Source organism: Protopterus annectens, chromosome 2.part0 (assembly GCF_019279795.1).
Source record: "Protopterus annectens isolate FY-2018-M chromosome 2.part0, PAN1.0, whole genome shotgun sequence".
Taxonomy (NCBI): domain Eukaryota; kingdom Metazoa; phylum Chordata; order Ceratodontiformes; family Protopteridae; genus Protopterus; species Protopterus annectens.
In genome coordinates this window covers 10,996,371-11,015,593 of record NC_056728.1, presented here as the reverse complement: position 1 = coordinate 11,015,593, position 19,223 = coordinate 10,996,371, and the positions used below count along the sequence as shown (strand labels likewise).

The following is a 19,223-nucleotide window of genomic DNA, read 5'->3' as shown; positions in this document are numbered from 1 at the left end:
TGAAAAAAATGCATTAATGAACATTTGGCATCCTTGGAAAAGATGCAAGGTAATTTCAGTGTTGAAGTAAAACTGGGTGTGATGGTTCATGGCTGGTTATAAGCTATGTATGAAAAGTGATAATATGTAAATAGGGTAATGACAGCTGTCGTTATTTTATAAACAGCTGTATTCCATGCAGCAAGAAAGACAGAACAAAAATCTATGTTGTGCCTTCACCTATGAGTGTTTGCAAACCATATCAGTGCATAGTCCAGACCATTTCTACACATTATTATAAAACCTGAAAATAGAAAAAAGTTTACAGGCAAGACTGAGTGGAAGACTGAACTGTAAGTAGCAGTTCTCACATATTCTTTGGTCTGTATTTGCAGATATCGATGAATGCCTAGATCCAAACAGATGCTCCAGAGGGAGGTGTGAGAACAGACCTGGATCATACAAATGCACATTCTGCCAAGTGGGCTACAAGGGCAAGGGTAAAGAATGTCATGGTAAGTGAGACTATAAATCTTCTTACACCGTTCTATCCCAGTGTTAAAGAGCAAAAGACATCACATCTTAACCCTTTTCTAATACATAGCACATTGCGGAAATCTGACAGCTCCAAAATCGTGTGCATTCTAAAGTCTGCTGTGTATGCTCTAAAACTGGTATGTGTGGGTGCATTCTTTCTTCTCTCCACAGGTCTATCTTCTCATGTTGGCTTTCACCTCACATTCAGTTTTATTGCCCCTAGACACACTTTGATTCCAAGTTTGTTTCATAGCAGACATAGCTTTCTGTGTTACTAGCCTTAATGGTGAGGGGGGATGGGGGACCAATGTCAGATTATATCTAAGCAGACCTTTACTATTGTGTACAGGCTGAAGTTCATATTATGTTGGCATATAGGAAGTTATCTTTCTCTGACTACCTTTTTCACTGTTACTGTTTGTTCCTTCTCTATGCATAATTATATCATCCACCAAGATTCCAAGCCTGAGCTGCCAGTCTATGTTTCTAAATGTATTAATACAGACTTTGGGTGGACACAAACCACATAGTAGATAAATATATGCCAGCAGCACCAAATCAGGCATTAGAACCGCTACATTAGAGCATGAATTGCTAAAAGCAAATAACTTGTAATGCTTCATTATGAATGGTATGAAGGAAACACACAATAGCACCCCACAACAACTGAGCCATGTATTATTTAAAAGACCTTATGTTGTGAATATTTGAAATTATAAGTGGCCCCTTTTATTTTATCACTCACGTTTACTTTCTTTCTCATATGTTCTTCATGAAACTGCTGCTATCCATGTAGCATTCCTGCAGAAAGTCCCTGAATTACCGCCATTCCTTGAATTTCCTCCAAAAAAAAAATAAAGCAAAATGGTCTTCTATACTCTACAACCTGTCTATGAATTCCACCTCTGATGGCATCATTTTAGGTTAAATAAGAGCAAAGACAAAAATGGGAGTCAGGTCTCGAAATGTTAGGTCATATTCTGATGTCAGGGAGCCTGACACTTGACACAGAGAAGGTCTGAGCAGTTGTACAAATGCTAAGGAGAGAAGAAAATGTTTCTAAGAATGAGGTAGCATGCTGCAAAGTTTCTGCCTTCTTCTTCTTCTGCTTTCAGCTTTTCCTGATTAGGGGTCACCACAGCGGATCACCTGTCTGCTCATGATTGGCAGTGGAGTTTTATGGAGTTGCCAGCCCAGTGCCCAACCTTCCACAGAAGGTACACACATGCACACACTCACACCTAGGGCCAATTTAGAGTGCCCAGTCCACCTACACTGCCTAATATGTATGAAATGATTATGGGCCAGATTCACGATGGCTTGCATGGAGTCTAAGAGTAGAGTAAGACTCCATGGCAGCCATCATGTCCGACGAGCGATCCAGGAACAGCTTGTAGGGGCGTGTAAGAGAGCTCCTAAAACGGCTCTTACACGGACAGGGCTGGGACATGCAAATCACCTCAATTGCAGGTGAAAGGCATGCAAATGAGGTAGATTTGTGATTCAGGAAACCTGAACCTGTCCGAGTAAGAGCAGTGTTATTTGCAGAAATGTACTCAGTTGACAACTGAGTACCATTCTGCAAATAGCAAAACGGAGCCGTGACAGCTCCAAATAAAGGTTGCATCCAGTGCAGGAAGCATGCCAATGGCCAAATATACGGCCATTGGAAATGTTTCCTGATGCAGAATTAAAATAAAAATAATAATTTTTTTTCGCCAATTTCCGATGTATAAGCATAGCGCAGCGCCACACAAATGGGCTGCGCTCTAAAACCCAGAATACTACAAATTAAAACCCACAAATGTGGATTTTATTGAAAGTGGTAGTATACAATGCAAGGGAATGGGAGGCTGAAGGCAACATGGCCACCGAGTAGAGGTTGCTAAGGGGGGAAGCTCAGTCTAAGACATGTAACCAAGCATTAGTAGGCAATTCTATGTAAATGAGTGTTAGGATAGTGAATCACTAGTTTACATAGCAAATGAGCACAGTCAGTGGAGTGTAGGAGTAGGATTTGGGGAATAACAGAGTAGAAGATAGTCCAGAAATGATTCCACTAATCCAAAAAACTCACTAAAACCAGGCAAATAGAAGAAAAACTCATACTCAAAAAAGAAAACTCTCCAAATCTCCTTTTTATTTTTTTCCACTTTTATTTTTGCGTGAGAAACCTCAAAAAAAAAACAATTAAAAAAAATTTGTTTAAATACTATTTCACAGGAATGATGAAATTTAAATTTAAAAATAAATCATAAAATATTCTTTTTTATTCTTTTCTTAAAACAACATATACACACATGTTATGTCCTCTCCTACTATATTAGATATGTGTCCCTATATACTATTTTTGTACATTTTTTTTTTTTTTTTTTTGTTTATGTAAAGAAATCTAGATGTTCATTTTTCTTCCTAATGGTCACCTCTTGTCTTTATGTTGTTTTGACCAGTTAGTTATCTATAGCATTTATTTTTTTTTTATTTATTTATTTATTTAGTGGTTGGTCAGCCCCCCAAACCAAAACTGCCACAGGATCTCATATTTTAAAAAAAATCCTGGAAATAGTATTTATAAAAACAATTTTTTTACAATTGTTTTTCTGAGGAAGTTCACATAAAAAAAAGTGATGAAAGAAAAAAAATCTCTGATGGAGAGTAGAAGATAGGTGACATCACGAGGGGGGTATGTATGAAAGAAGTGAAGCTCATTGGAGCAGAGTGGCATGTGTCCTCTGTCATTTACACATCATGGAAAGAGGTGTGTCAACAGGTAGGCTAGGGAAAGGCAAGAAATGGAAGGTGTATGCCGTGGATAACACCAAAGTTTTTTGCTGAGCGTGCATGCATGCGTGTGCACGCCTGTAAACCCGAGTAAGACAGAGTGCATGCGTTTAAGCTGGAGTAAGCATGTATAAGGCTGTTTAAAGAGTTGTAAGCGCGTTTGTGCTGGTGTGCGCACGTTTTAACCCGAATAAGCAGGTTTTAGTCCGTGTAAGCATGTGTGCGCACGTGTTAGCTGCTGTGCGCGTGTTTGCGCTTGTGTGTGTGGCACCCCCCCCCCCCGAGGAAACAGAAAGGAAAAAGGAAGCACAACAAATAGTAGGAAGCTACCAGGGAGTACTAGCAGAGCTAGCAGAATCAGGCAATTATACAGGCAGTACACTAGCCCAGCCCAGCCTAGCACTTAAAACTCTGCCAACAACAGTCCATTATGTTTCTCACAACAGACACTGCAGTAAGCTAATAGAAGTGAAAACTGAAAAAGCTTTACTGAGACAAAGAAATGTTAGGGGCTGCCATTGCTGTTATAAGGTGACATATGCAACATGCTGAGGGTGGTGACAATGGAAATGCTGCTGGACAACCCACAGTGAGGAGATGGAGAAGAATGTACAGGCCCAGGGTAACCTACCAGGGGCTACATGAGCTGGCAATAGTGGAGCACTATAGAGTGGACAGAGACCTCCTGCAGCAAATTGTTGAGCTGTGCAGGCCACACCTCACACACAGAACCATCAGAGGGGAACCCATCCCAGTGGAAACCAAGGTATGCGTTGGCCTAAGAATACTAGCAACAGGTACCTTACAGAGACCAACTGGTGATATGATGGGGATATCACAGGCATCAGCATCCAGGGTACTACACCAGTTTCTGGATGCCATGTCAGCACATGTTGGTGATCATGTATATTTTCCCAATTCCTGTGAGGTATTGGACAGCAATATGCGTCTCTTCCAGCAAATAGCGGAATACCTTGAGGCAGTGGGTGCAATAGACTGCATGCACATATGCATCAAAGCACCAGCCGGCGAGTGGGGTAGGGTCTACTTCAACTGCAAGGGCTTCCCCTCTATCAACTGCCAGGTCATGTGTGATGCCCAGGGCATAACACTGAATGTGTGTGCAGGCTGCCCTGGAAGCTACCATGATTCCCATATCTGGCATCTGACGCAGCTGTACCAGACATTTGCCAATGGGGACATCCCACATGGTCACCTAGTGGGGGATGTTGGCTATGCACTGGAGCTGTGGCTGATGACACCCATCAGAAACGCACACACACCTGAACAGGAACGCCATAATGAGGCACACGCACAAACACGTAATGTAATAGAGCATGTGTTCAGGCTCCTCAAGTCACGGTTCCAGTGCCCGGGCACATCTGGTGGAGCCTTGCAGTACTCACCAACTACATGTACCCAAATTGTCATGGTATGTGCTATGCTACATAATATGATCCTGCGAAAACAGCTGCAGCAGGACCAGCATAGGCCTGGGCCAAACAGCCCCCCACCATTGCCAAGGCCATCACAGGCAGAGCATGACTCGGAGGAGGAACAACCTGAGCCTGCCCCAGTAGGCAGAAGGAGGCGTGCCCAGTATGCTTTGGCCTTGGCAAAGAGGTAACTCATAGCACATACACTGGCTCAGTAGGAACTCTGGAAATGATACTTCTCTCCGACTCGCACATAAAGTAAAAGGGATGCCTAAGTTGACACTACCTGCTTCCAAACATGTGCAGGGAGTGTAGTATGTCATCCGACATAAGCAGCCCTGCAGCACCACCTAAGGCATGAATGCCATGTGTTAAGCAATATAAAGCAGTGCTAAACAGCAATTACCACCATGTAGTATATGCAAACAAAATCACACACACCAACTAGCACAACTGTGGTCAATGTTCAGTAATATCGGGCAACGTCCAGCAATGTTGGTGAATATTGAGCAATGTCGGACAAGCCTGGTCTAAGTAGGGCATAGCTGAACAAAAGCCAACATGCTCATATTTGCTTAACAGGCCCTTAAGCAGTCTGGTTTGCTCAGTATGAAAATATAAAGCAGTGATGGGCCTCAAACCCAGGATACTGTGCACTATAGCCAAAGTACTGAACCACTAAACCATGACAGTATTGCAGTGGTCCACCTGTATGATGGAATGTTGATAAGTCTATGCAAAGTATTCCATGGAAACCCTGCAGGCACAGCATAATCCTTGTTGAGTTATAACACAAAGGTGAGTCCTGCAGTGAGAACAGAACCTGACTTCCAACACACACAGTATAAATGTTAATATTGGTCATGTTCGCACACATCAGCAAATGTAGTGGACCTCAGATAGCAACATACTGAAGGGTCACACTGGGCATGCTCACACACGAATAAATGAGACAAATGTCAGGCAACAAAACATGGAATGTCAGAACTGGGCATGCTCACACACTTGGGCCATGTCTGAGTACAGCAGTGGGCCACGCATATCTGGCAGTTGCATGTGTTAGCCCAGGAACCTGTCACTATACAGCAATCCGCCCTGTGCACACAGTTATATGACAACAGACACATCTATAATATAGTGGAACCCTGTCATAATCAAATATGTTCTGCAGATACTGAAGTTCTTCATGGAAACTGGTAAAGCAAAGATGATAAAGACCTGCAAACAGTATCAGCAATAAACATTGTGCATCTTGAACATTAGCATAGGTTCAGAGGTTGATTCTAGGCTATCTGCCATAGGGCATGTACAAGCCTAGCCAGAGTGTGTTTGGCATTCACAACCCTGTCAGATTACTACACTGTGTGTGTGAATAATAGGTCACACAAGATAGCCCATGTAAGTTTATGCTAGTGTGCCTCTGTCTAGCAGGGACACAGAAGATATCCCAGGGGTAAATATACAATCACCCATACAGTCGTCAAGATGTCTCCAGTAGGTGGTCAGTGGGTGGCTCTGCCTATGTGAAACTGGGATTACATTCTGTAGTGTGTGGAGCCTCTGGGATAAGAATCTGTCCCTCCACAATGTCCTATTAACATCTGTGCTGAGGTATATGTCCCTGCAGTGTGTAGCTCCAAGGGAGTTGGATATCCTGAGGTGGAGCATGTCCAGTAATTCTGGTTTGGGTATAGATGTTAACAACAGGCACACATCATATCTGAGTAGGTGGTAAGCGACTGAGTAGAGCTGGAGTTACTGCATCTGAACTATGCAGGGCATCTGTGTGAGTCCCAAGATCTGCTTGGTGAGGACCATCCGTGGCCAGTACAGTTGCTGCAGGTGTCAGGTAAGGTACACCCCAAATGTGGCATTGTAACCAGGCATGGATGTGATGAGTATAGGGGCACAATGACCTCACTCGATCTAGATGTGAAACCATATGGGATAAGGTGGCACACATAGAAGGTGTGTCCAACCACTTTGGCAACGTGAATGTTAAAGGTGACAGTACGAACAAGTGATGTCCCCAAACCCCTAACAACTCCTACCATATGTAATGGAGTACTACGTAGGTGGTAATGTGTGGGCATGTTGTTACTCCCAAAGGGGATGACTATGCAACTAATGACATTTAGCTGTAGGCCATGGCTATGCATGCGGCAGCTGGAGAGTTGATCATGGCACCCAGTTTGCAGTCAAGTGCAAACATGTTCAGCCATATTCCCCCTGTGATAGCCTGTATGTAAGACAAATATATACTGAACAAGAGAGATCCCAGGACCAAGCTGTGTGGGATGCCACGTGTAACTGGTGTATAGTCAGACATGGCACCTGCAATTCTGACCATGTGGGTGCTATCCCTGATCTAGGTATCAATCCATATGTTATGAGATATGTTTCCAAATTGACGCTGGTGAGCCTATGCATAATGGCCCAGTGGGTTATTGTGTTGAATGGTTTTGCAAGGTTCAGGTAGGCTGTGTGGACAGCCGTCCCTATGTTGATGGACGTGTTAGCCATTTAAAGAATACCTACAGGTTCAAGAGACAAGATCTGCCCACAACAATGCTGAAATGAGTAGGACACAGTGTCTGTAGGTTCCCGATGTCTATGTGTAGGAGTCCTATGACAATATGCTTCATAGCTTTGCAGAACAGGCTACATAGGCTTATAGGGCAATATTGTCTGTGGTCCGTTGTGGCACCAACTCTGTGGAGCGGGACCACTGTCGCAGTATGCCATTCCTTAGGTACATATCCTGTGGTAACTCCGATATTGAACAGTGATGTAATGTGAGGGTTGCGTTTGTCATGATGCTCATGTATGATGCAGGCTGGGACACCATCTGGTCACATTGATACTGTGATGTACGCTGTGGGGAGGGCAGCACTCACCTGTTACTGTGTGATGTCAGGGAGGTTATACTCTGTTGGGATGGATAGTTGCTCCTTAGGGGGGATGGGTGGAAGACATCTGCACTGAACCTGTTTGCCATGATGTAGGCAATGCCAGTGGGTTCAGGGTAGGTTTAGTCAGTATGCAGTAACTCACAGCATATCAGTGAGTGTCCACCCAGATTCCTGACATAACTGAAGAAGGCCGTGTGATAGTCCTATGTGTCAGGTGCAATTGTCTGGTAGAAGCGGCCCTTAGAAAAGTCCATGAGTGATTGTAGCTGTTGGCTAGTACAGATCACAGATGCCTTCCCAGTCTGGGATTGTGCTCTATCATGTAGTAGCATCCTCCTGACATTGTACAGCTTATTAATGGCTGGGGTCTACCAGACAGGTCCCCTGCCATTGTAGTAGTGGGTCTTGTTGTTATTTGGGATAGCACAATCCATGCAGTCCACTAGGTATGTAAAGGATGCAGCAATGTGAGCCGTATATGCCACTGTCTCAGGATCTCTGAAGGATACCACCTTGCTTTGGTGAAGTGAGATGTTGGCTCATGAGAAGTTCACCAAGATTACCCAGGATGGGTGTGTGGAGGGTATATGTATGTCCTGTGAGATACATGTATGTTCTGACCTTACCAATGAGGGGTATATCGCTGGTGTGGAACATAGAGTCCCCATGTTGGAAATGAGCAGGTCCAATATGTATTCCCCCTTGTGGCTGTGCTGACTGGTTGTGCCAAAGCATATGAGTCCACAAATTGTAGTGACTGTTGGGTGAGGTTGTCTGGGCTTGAGTAGTATCCCCAGTCAATATGTGTGTATATGAAGTCACACAATATAATGGTGTCTGTGGAGACCTTCATATTCTCCATAATTCCCACAAAAGCTGAGTGTGGTTCCTGAGTTTGGGAGTGTGTTCTGTAGCAGGCAACAAACTGAAAGGCAGTATTGCACAATGGTAGTTGTATATGTATGGTCTGTGATGCTTTGTGCAGTGCTACTAACCTGGAGGTGTGTGTATCTGTGATGTATATGGATACTCCTCCTAGTTGTGTTGTCTGTTCCAAGTCTTGTTGTCAGACAGCATGGTATGAAACATAACCTGGTAGTGCTGGTGTGCATAAGCGAGCCTGAACCAGGTGTGTGTCAGTGCACAGATATTGTCCTCCTCCCTACTGAGGAGAGTCCTGAGTGGCCACAATATGAGGTTAACACAACTGTTGTTGAGCAGCATTACCCTTAGTTTCATTTAACCTGTAATGTCTATGGAGGTGGGTTTGTCTTCTGAGCCCTGCTTAAAAAAGGCACTCTGGTGGTAGCAAGAGCCTTAGCCAGCATACCAAAGTTCAAGGGTGACAGGTGCAAGCTGTCCATAGGGAAGCTACGTGGCATGTTGAGCATGTCACCATAGGCTGACAGACACTGTATCCCCTATGAATGAAACAAATTTGTTAGCCAATTGTTAAATGTGATATGTGTGTCCGTATACTGTGACATCATAATTGGTGGGTGCAAGATGCTAGACAAGGTCAGGGTCATACTGGCCTGGGCTACATGATCAGAGTGTACCTACATGTATCATGTCATGTGGTCCAGGGAGTAACATCTGAGGTTACACACACCATCATGGACAATGATGGTGCCAGCCTTGTACTTGCTTTGGAATGACCTGACTGCCTGTGTTATGCGGCAGATCCTGGCACCCAACAGACAGCCCAAAGTGACTATTCCCTTGTCAGGGCTGGTGAGTGGTACATCAGTGTGTCTGAACATAAGTGTCGCCTATTACAAGTGTATTAGGTGTGTTGTTTAGCCCGAAGGGCAGTGACTGTGTGGCACACTGACATTGTGAACTTTGTGATATGTGGGTATTGTAGTGGGGTAGCAGGTGTGTGCGTGTCTGCTTTGGAGGTCTCTGCTGCTTAGGGAAATTTCATTTACAGCATTCAAGTAAAGTATGTCAATGTCTGCTAATGTGGTTTGAGTGCTGTTGCTAGAGGATATGTGAGACTGATATGTGGTGTGTGTGGTTATCTTCACCACCTGATAGACTGTGCCAGTCATGGGTCGAGAGAGTTCAGCTCCCTGTATGTCTATATAGGTGCATCTCACACATATATCTGAGTTTATCAGGAGGAAGAGAGGGTTGTCTGTGTACATGAGGCAGATGTGACATTGTGTCAATATCACAATATCCATCAGCTGAACTGAAGAGTACACACAAAACCGACCCCTGGACATGCCAGGATATTATCATGACATACTCTGTAGCCTGATCACAAAGGATCAGTAGGGTGTTAAGTGTGTAAAAGAGTATAACAGGGATTAGTGCTCATGTTTGTTAGTGTTTTGTAAAGAGGAGCTGAGAAGGAGTCCAGACTGAATCATGACACCTCCTTCAGCTATGTCATAAATATCAATGTACACCCATATATGTCCTGAGTCAGGGCCAACTGTACCTGAGTTTCAATGCCGACATCATGACAGACAGGCCCATATGTACATACCCATCCCCCACTGACAATAGTCCACATCATCATACCAGGAGATATCACATGTAGAATGGATGAGCAGCTACCCCACTGCCAAAAGCATGGCAGCAGGTGGAATACATTGATTCCCAATATGTGTCATGCACAAACTACAGAACAAACAGATCATGCACCTGAACAGTCAGCTGAGCCGCACCCCCTACACAGGATGTGGAACCGTTGAATGTGTCACAGCTACATATGGCACTCCCCACAAGTGTTGGTGCACAACACACCATGGGAAGTCAAGTCCAGTACACCTGTGAGGTCTAATCTGCAAGGTCATGGAGTCCATCATGGTTGTGGTCATAAACAGAGCTATTGGAAGCTGACACACACAACCCTACCAACTGTGGTATGTTCATGAGTGGATCATGGTTCCCAAACATGCTAGACTGTTTGCAAGGCAGCCACCCAGGACATACATCAATGAACACATCTACACATGTGTCACATAGACTTTGAATAGCCCTTTATCAACATCCCAGACACATGTAGTATCCACAAAACCAAGAAGCTGTGCATAAATATGTGTTGACATATGATGGAATGTCAATGTGTCCACAGATAGATCACACAAGGTAAGGATACTGAGGTCATGTTCAAGCTGTTGACACCTGCTGACCCACATGGACCATTCCAGGAATGGCATAAAACAAAGTGTACACACATCACCATGTCCAGTCTGATGATGTCACCATCCTATAAATACAGCAGGAGAAGGGAAACCAGCCAGTAAAGCAAATAGCATGCCGTGTTAATGCGTCTTTTTCCAGTCTCATAACATAGTTAGGTAGGGGTTTGAATCCTGCAAACTGTGTGTATGTGTGCAGTTTCCTTTGAGAGGTGTTCCCTTTTTGGAGACTGTGAAAACACACTAAAAGAGGTACATTCCTCTTTGGAAAGTCTGATGATGTCACCATCCTACAAATACTGCAGGAGAAGGGAAAACAGCCAGTAAAACAAATAGCGTACCGTGTTAGTGTGTTTCTCTCTAGTATCATAACATAGTTAGGTAGGGGGGGAGTGTGCATGTGTGCAGTTTCCTTTGAGAGGTGTTCCCTTTCTGGAGACTGTAAAAACACACTAAAAGAGGTACATTCCTCTTTGGAAAGTCTGATGATGTCACCATCCTGCAAATACTGCAGGAGAAGGGAAACCAGCCAGTAAAGCAAATAGCGCGCCATGTTAGTGCATCTCTCTCTAGTATCATAACATAGTTAGGTAGGGGGTGTGTGTGTATGTGTGCAGTTTCCTTTGAGAGGAGTTCCCTTTTTGGAGACTGTGAAAACACACTAAAATAGGTACATTCCTCTTTGGAAAGTCTGATGATGTCAACATCCTACAAATACTGCAGGTGAAGGGAAACTAGCCAGTAAAGCAAATAGCGTGCTGTGTTAGTGTATCTCTTTCTAGTATCATAACATAGTTAGGTAGGGGTTTGAATCCTGCAAACAGTGAGTGTATGTGTGCAATTGTCTTTGAAAGGCGTTCCCTTTTTGGAGACTGTGAAAACACACTAAAAGAGGTACATTCCTCTTTGGAAAGTCTGATGATGTCACCATCCTACAAATACTGCAGGAGAAGGAAAGCCAGCCAATAAAGCAAATAGCGTGCCATGTTAGTGCGTTTCTCTCTAGTATCATAACATAGTTAGGCAGGGGTTTGAATCCTACAAACAGTGAGTGTGTATGTGTGCAATTGTCTTTGAGAGGAGTGCCCTTTTTGGTGACTGTGAAAACACACTAAAAGAGGTACATTCCTCTTTGGAAAGTCTGATGATGTCACCATCCTACAAATACTGCAGAAGAAGAACAACCAACCAGGAAATCAAATAGCGTGTCATGTTAGCGCGTCTCTCTCTAGTGTCATAACATAGCTAGGTAGGGGTTTGAATCCTGCAAACTGTGAGTATGTGTACAATTGTCTTTGAAAGCAGTGCCCTTTTTGGAGACTGTGAAAACACATTAAAAGAGGTACATTCCTCTTTGGAAAGTCTGATGATGTCACCATCCTACAAATACAGCAGGAGAAAGAAAACCAGCCAGTAAAGCAAATAGCGTGCCGTGTTAATGCGTCATTCTCTAGTATCATAACATAATTAGGTAGGGGTTTGAATCCTGCCAACAATGAGTGTGTGTGTGTAAAATTGTCTTTGAAAGTAGTGTCCTTTTTTGGAGACTGTGAAAACACACTAAAAGAGATATATCACTCTTTGGAAAGTCTGATGATGTCACCATCCTACAAATACTGCAGGAGAAGGAAAACCAGCCAATAAAGCAAATAGCGCGCCATGTTAGTGCGTCTCTCTCTAGTATCATAACATAGTTAGGTAGGGGTTTAAATCCTGCAAACAGTGAGTGTGTATGTGTGCAAGTGTCTTTGAAAGGAGTGCCCTTTTTGGAGACTATGAAAACACACTGAAAGATGTACATTCCTCTTTGGAACGTCTGATGATGTCACCATCCTACAAATACAGCAGGAAAAGAGAAGCCAGCCAGTAATGCAAATAGCGCACCATGTTAATGCATCTCTTTCCAGTATCATGACATAGTTAGGTAGGAGTTTGAATCCTACAAACTGTGTGTGTGGGTGGGTGTGTATGTAAGCAGTTTCCTTTAAGAGGTGTTCCCTTTTTGGAGACTGGGAATACACAGTAAAGGAGGTACATTCCTCTTTGGAAGTTGAGGGGGGTGTATGTGAGCAGTTTCCTTTAAGAGGTGTTCCCTTTTTGGAGACTGGGAAAACACAGTAAAGGAGGTACATTCCTCTTTGGAAAGTCTGATGATGTCACCATCCTACAAATACTGCAGGAGAAGCAAAACCAGCCAGTAAAGCAAATAGCACACCATGTTAATGTGTTTTTTTCTAGTATCATAACATAGTTAAGTAGGGGTTTGAATCCTGCAAATGCTGACTGTGTGTTGGTCAATGTGGTGTGGATTTTGCTTTTACTATGGTATGACATAGTATGATGACAACAGTAAGTGCATTGCAGACATCAGGTATCTGTGTGGCAAATATATATGTGTACATGTCCCCTCAATCAGTACATAGGTGTGAAGCCTGCATACTACATGAATACATTTATTTCCATTGACAGGTTGTGCCGCTGCTTCTCAGATTGTAGGTCACATATGTATGTATGTGACACGGCCGTCCACTGTTGTGTTCTGTGGCCAAGGTCATCTGTGGCACACACACCCATGACAGTTACTTAAGAGTAGTGTGAGTGAGGGTATATGCCTGGGGTATATGTCAGACATGGTCATACACAACAAAGTCTGCCAAGAATGGACAGTCTTTATAGGTGTATGACTGCCTTGTGGATATGCATTCAGACCCCTAATGTCTTATGTGATACACCTTGGGACTCCACAATACCTATGGATATGTGGATACCAAGGGACACATGACATAACATGGGTCTGTATGTACACAATGGTACCCGACATACATGTTGAGGGCTACCACCTGTGTGGTACTGACGAGATAGTATGTTTGCAGTTTCCTTTAAGAGGTGTTCCCTTTCTGGTGACTGGGAAAACACAGTAAATGAGGTACATTCCTCTTTGGAAAGTCTGATGATGTCACCATCCTACAAATACTGCAGGAGAAGGGAAACCAGCCAGTAAAGCAAATAGCGTGCCATGTTAATGTGTCTTTCTCTAGTATCATAACATAGTTAGGTAGGGGTTTGAATTCTGCAAAAGCTGACTGTGTGTGTGTCACTGTTGGTCAACGTAGTGTGGGTTTTGCTTTTACTATGGTATGACATAGTATGATGACAACAGTAAGTGCATTGCAGACATCAGGTATCTGCATGGCAAATATATATGTGTACATGTCCCCTCAATCAGTACATAGGTGTGAAGCCTGCATACTACATGAATACATTTATTTCCATTGACAGGTTGTGCTGCTGCTTCTCAGATCATAGGTCACATATGTATGTATATGACACGGCCGTCCACTTTTGTGTTCTGTGGCCAAGGTTATCTGTGGCACACACCCATGACAGTTACTTAACAGTAGTGTGAGTGAGGGTATATGCCTGGGGTATATGTCAGACATGGTCATACACAACAAAGTCTGCCAAGAATGGACAGTCTTTATAGGTGTATGACTGCCTTGTGGATATGCATTCAGGCCTCTAATGTCTTATGTGATACACCTTGGGACTCCACAATACCTATGGATATGTGGATACCAAGGGACACATGACATAACATGGGTCTGTATGTACACAATGGTACCCAACATACATGTTGAGGGCTACCACCTGTGTGGTACTGACGGGATAGTATGTTTAGTACATGAGGATGACTATGCCATAGTCGGCATACTGCTATACAGCATGTATCACACAACAGGTATCTGTCTGTATGATACCCTTGTGTAGGATATGCGTCCCATCCAGGGAATGCATTGTAGGCCAATCCATGCATTCTCAGATTTGGATGGACACATCCCTAGTGTGTCTGCATGTACCTAAGGGGGCTATATGACACACAGGTGTGGTCACAGTAATGGGTGGCAATCGTCACCACTGGTTAGTGTTATAGTGTAGCACTGGAAGGATCCAATTGATACTGGGTTCCCTACTACTGTGTGTCATTTGTCAGGACATCATCCAATGATTGCTTATAGTCATGCTGTTGAGGTTGTGTATACTACCAGACCACAAATCATTGACTGATATTAACGGTATCACCCGCAGCATGGTGTCAACCCATGTCATACACACGTCTACCCGTGTATTACATAACTGTAGTACAATGCATACTGGCCATTGAAAGATGCAATGAGATGATAATGTGTACGACAGGGTATGCCACACGTCCCATGTGTCCACTATGCACGTACATCCAGACAGTGCGCACCCACCATGTTCACAGATGTACACTTGCTAATCTGTACTGCATACATCACACACATACTGTCCACTCACTAACACATGCTGGCAACACATCACACATCAGCCAAGTGGCACATGGGTAGATAATACATACTCAGACCTAACAGTGGTGTAAACAATGCTACATTGACAATCAGAGCTTTGATGCATAATGTCTGCTCAGATATACCTACAAGGATGTAGTTACACTTCCTTGTTGAAAACTTGCTTTATTGCTACACTGCTATAGTGTCACCCTGTGCATCAGCACCATGTTAGCCTGCCCCTCCATCGATAATGCAGATGACAGGAGACGGCACAGGTATCATCATATGCACAGGGCTTTTTGTTGTTTGCCAGAGCCTGACATTGACCCATCCAATCGACATGTCTGTGTGTGTGTGTGTGTGTGTGTGTGTGTGTGTGTGTGTGTGTGTGTGTGTGTGTGAGGGACAACAGTACAGCATGGGCCACTGTTGATGTAATGTGTGTGTGTATGTGTGAGCCCTAGTTGTTTGGTTAATGTGTGTGTGTCTGCATGCACACAGCTCCACCATGTGGCTGCCATATATGGTGGTTTGTGGGACAGCCACAGACTGTACGTGCTTGGCTGTACAGCTCACTGTCTCCGGCCACAGACACACTACCTGTGCCTGGCAGGGGTGCTACGGACAGTAACGGGTACCAACCCTGACTGGGTACTGTCATCAGAGGCAGAGGTATGACGACTGGACCCATGTCCCTGCTGGGACTGGCCAGAGCCACGTGCACGTGGTCTACTGGGATGGACAATGGACAGGCGAGCCCCAGCATTGCTGGGGCTGGTACTGCCACTACGGGAGTGGCTGTGTACTGTGGGTCGTCCGCCACCACTGCCAGCTGTTGCTGTTGCTGGCATGTGTCCGTGTCGACGTCTCAACTGTCCCGCACAGTCCTGGCTCGAGGAAGACATGTTGTGGATGGCATCTATTGTCTCCCCCCAACATCTATCAATGACCTCGGTGTACGTCCGGATGGCATCGGCAAGGTCACGGATGCTGTCATTGATAGCGGTGTAATGTGCCCTCTGCGCCCTAAGTCCCTGCCTGGTGTACCATTCCATACGTGCCTGAGCCTGCATTACAGCCTGGAACATAGAGGTCGTCGTAAGACCTGTGAAGGCACGCCTGCCAGGGGCAATACATCCAGTGGTGCTCCCCGAAGAACCCCTGGACCTCTGCCTATGTGGTACCATTCTGGGTCTACGGCTATGGCTGCTGTGAGGGGATGCAAGTGCCATGGGTACCACACTCTCCTGGTCAATGCCAACTGTATGCTGTCCCTCCCCTATGGCCATTGGTGGTGAGGGATGTAATGGCAGTATGAGTGTGCGCATAGATGGGGTTGAACGCTGTGTACTGTCGATTGGCGGACCAATGACAGACCCTGTCAAATCTCCCTGTGCCAAAATACATGTGTCATCATCCCCACTATCTGTGGAAATGGCTTCAGGTCACCTGCTGCTTTTGCCTCAACACTTGTGAGAGGAAGACAGGAAACACACGTTATGGTCTGCACATGCACACATGCACACATGCACACATGCACACAGGAACACAGGAACACATGCACACATGAACACATGCACACATGCACACATGCACACAGGAACACAGGAACACATGCACACATGCACACAGGAACACAGGAACACATGCACACAGGAACACATGCACACTCCTCACTACAGCAGATACACACACACAACAGAAATCCAACTCATACTCAATACTGGTTGAAGGTGGGTGACAGTATCACAAGGCAAACAGTCACGTCACACATGTCAGCATGCAGAAAAAGTGTTGATCAAGTCCATGCAGTGTGAGTGTAGACAGCCATAGTTAATGACAGTGTACATGGCTGTGGTGCATGTGTGTACATGTTCAGTGATTGCCTACACCCTGGAACACAATGTGTACAAGGACACAACATTTCTGTGCAAGTATTATAAGCTCTGCAATGTCCTGTGCATCATCACACACAGGTATACATACCATGGCTGCATGTGTTATCTGTGTGTCAAATGGATTTCCATGTCTGATTGCAGTGTCTGTGTCTGTAGCAAATAATTGTGGACACAGGTGTAGCACATGCATGCTATGTACACACACGGAATGAGTGGTGCATGTATACGTGATGGGATACCAATCCTGGACATGGCCATTGTAACAGTATGGGGTGTAGTACCATTAGCCATCATCATCATGCATCATGTGGTCACTCAAGGCCACTAAAGTGTGCTAGACCACTGCCTAGCATGCTGTACCTGAACCGCAGTGCCGTGGCTAAGTTCACAATTACACAGCCATGTTGCACAACGGTGTGTGAAGTGCCCAATAGGGAGCATTGCCTAACATGACTGTGTTATGTGTTGAGGAGTGTTGCACAGCCCCATTCTAGGCCCCTACCCCTCAGGTATATTATGTGTGGTGTGTGGATGACGTGGGATACTGAAGTGTGACCTGGCAGCGGGTGTCCGGTTATACTATGTGTAGCATGTTGAGGTGTACTGCGTATGACAAACGTGTTATGTTGTGTACATGTGTGTCAACTATGCCTATCCAATGTGCAGTACAGTGTTGCCACATTTGTGTCTGATGCTCTGTGCATTGCATGTGATTGAGGCAGCTACTGACATTACTGAGATGTTTCACATCTCACAGCAAACATGCACAGCATGCATTATGCGTAGGTGTGTTATGTGTACATGGCTTACACCTCACCTATGACATACACAGTTCAATAACAAGTTTAAAGTGTTAGCACACTCACCAGCATGTAATGTCTGCCCTGCTGTCACACCAGAGGGACCTGCAAGAATATGACACAGTTTGTCAGTGGCCACAACTGTGGCATTGCTACTGTGAGTGTGCTAAACTACAGTAGAACAACAGGCATAGGTGTACAGATACTATTCAAACTATCAGTATTGCACACAATAGGCAGCACAACTGCTAAACACAGTTCACATCTCACACATGCATAATCTAACAATACAGGTAACAGTAGTCTACAGCTAGGGCATGTTACCTGCATGCTCCATGTCACCATGCTGGGTGGCTCCAGCCTCCATGATGACACATGTGTGATGTTGTTGCTGCTGTAGACCATGAGCCACCACACTTAGCAGCAGTTCCTCCACTCTGGTGAGGGGGGGATGTATGGCCACCCCACCACCTGTGGCAAGCTGTTGTCTGTGGATATCAGACGCATGCCGCCGGACATGTCTAATTAAATCACTGCAGTGATGGTGTACCTGCTCATATGTCTGGTTATGCATGCCTGTGTCATTTACCCGATGAACAAGTTTTTGCCACAGTGCAGTACGCTCCTGCTGGTGCTGGCTGGCCCTGGAAAACAGCAGGGTATAGTGCTGAACCAGGCTGTGGTGGATTTCCTGTTCCTCTGCGGCTGTGTAGAAGGTTTTCCTGTGATGAGCCATAAGCCTGAAAGACAAGTAAACGATATGTGTGAGCAAGTCATGTGGCACACTTAACATTATACAGTACAGATATCAGTTAACTGCCATATATAGCATCTGTTCGTCTGTCAGAGGATACACACATTCAATACCACATATCAGTGCTCAGCCCACAACTGGCTGACAGTGCCTGCCACACTCCATATGGCACACCAGTATACACTAGTACTCGGCTCACTGTTTGGGATCCAATGCACAGCCTTGCCAGGGGTGTACATATCAAGTTAATGCATGCAGAAATATGTCATCCATTGCAATGAATGTGAAATACAGTTACAGTATAACCAGTAACCCACCCTAGTCATTGATGCCATACCCCTACCTAACATATGTGTACAGTTGTTAATATAGCTGGCATACTGCTGTAACAGAGTATACGTGTTGCTAGGTACACACGCAAACCCTGCATCACACATGTGATTGCGGACATGGTACAGGCATCATTACACACACATCAGACATTCATACAACACACAAATGTATGCTGACACAGATGAGCATTTCCTGTGTACCTTACAGTACTGTGTGCCCCTACTTACAGATACCTATGCCTGAGGAATGTAATCTGTGCAGACTACAGGAAACACACAAGACAGTGTTACCAGGGAATGTGAACATACACCATACTGTGCTGTTTAGG

General features: G+C 44.7%; 1 protein-coding gene across 1 annotated transcript in view; it reads left to right on the top strand.

The window, feature by feature from the left end:
* Window positions 1-19,223, top strand: part of LTBP3 (latent transforming growth factor beta binding protein 3) — a 1,089,474-nt gene that overhangs the window by 905,931 nt on the left and 164,320 nt on the right. Inside the window, exon 14 of the mRNA XM_044060493.1 lies at window positions 375-494. Coding sequence (XP_043916428.1) covers window positions 375-494 — 120 coding nt within the window. The remainder of the gene's footprint in view (window positions 1-374; window positions 495-19,223) is intronic.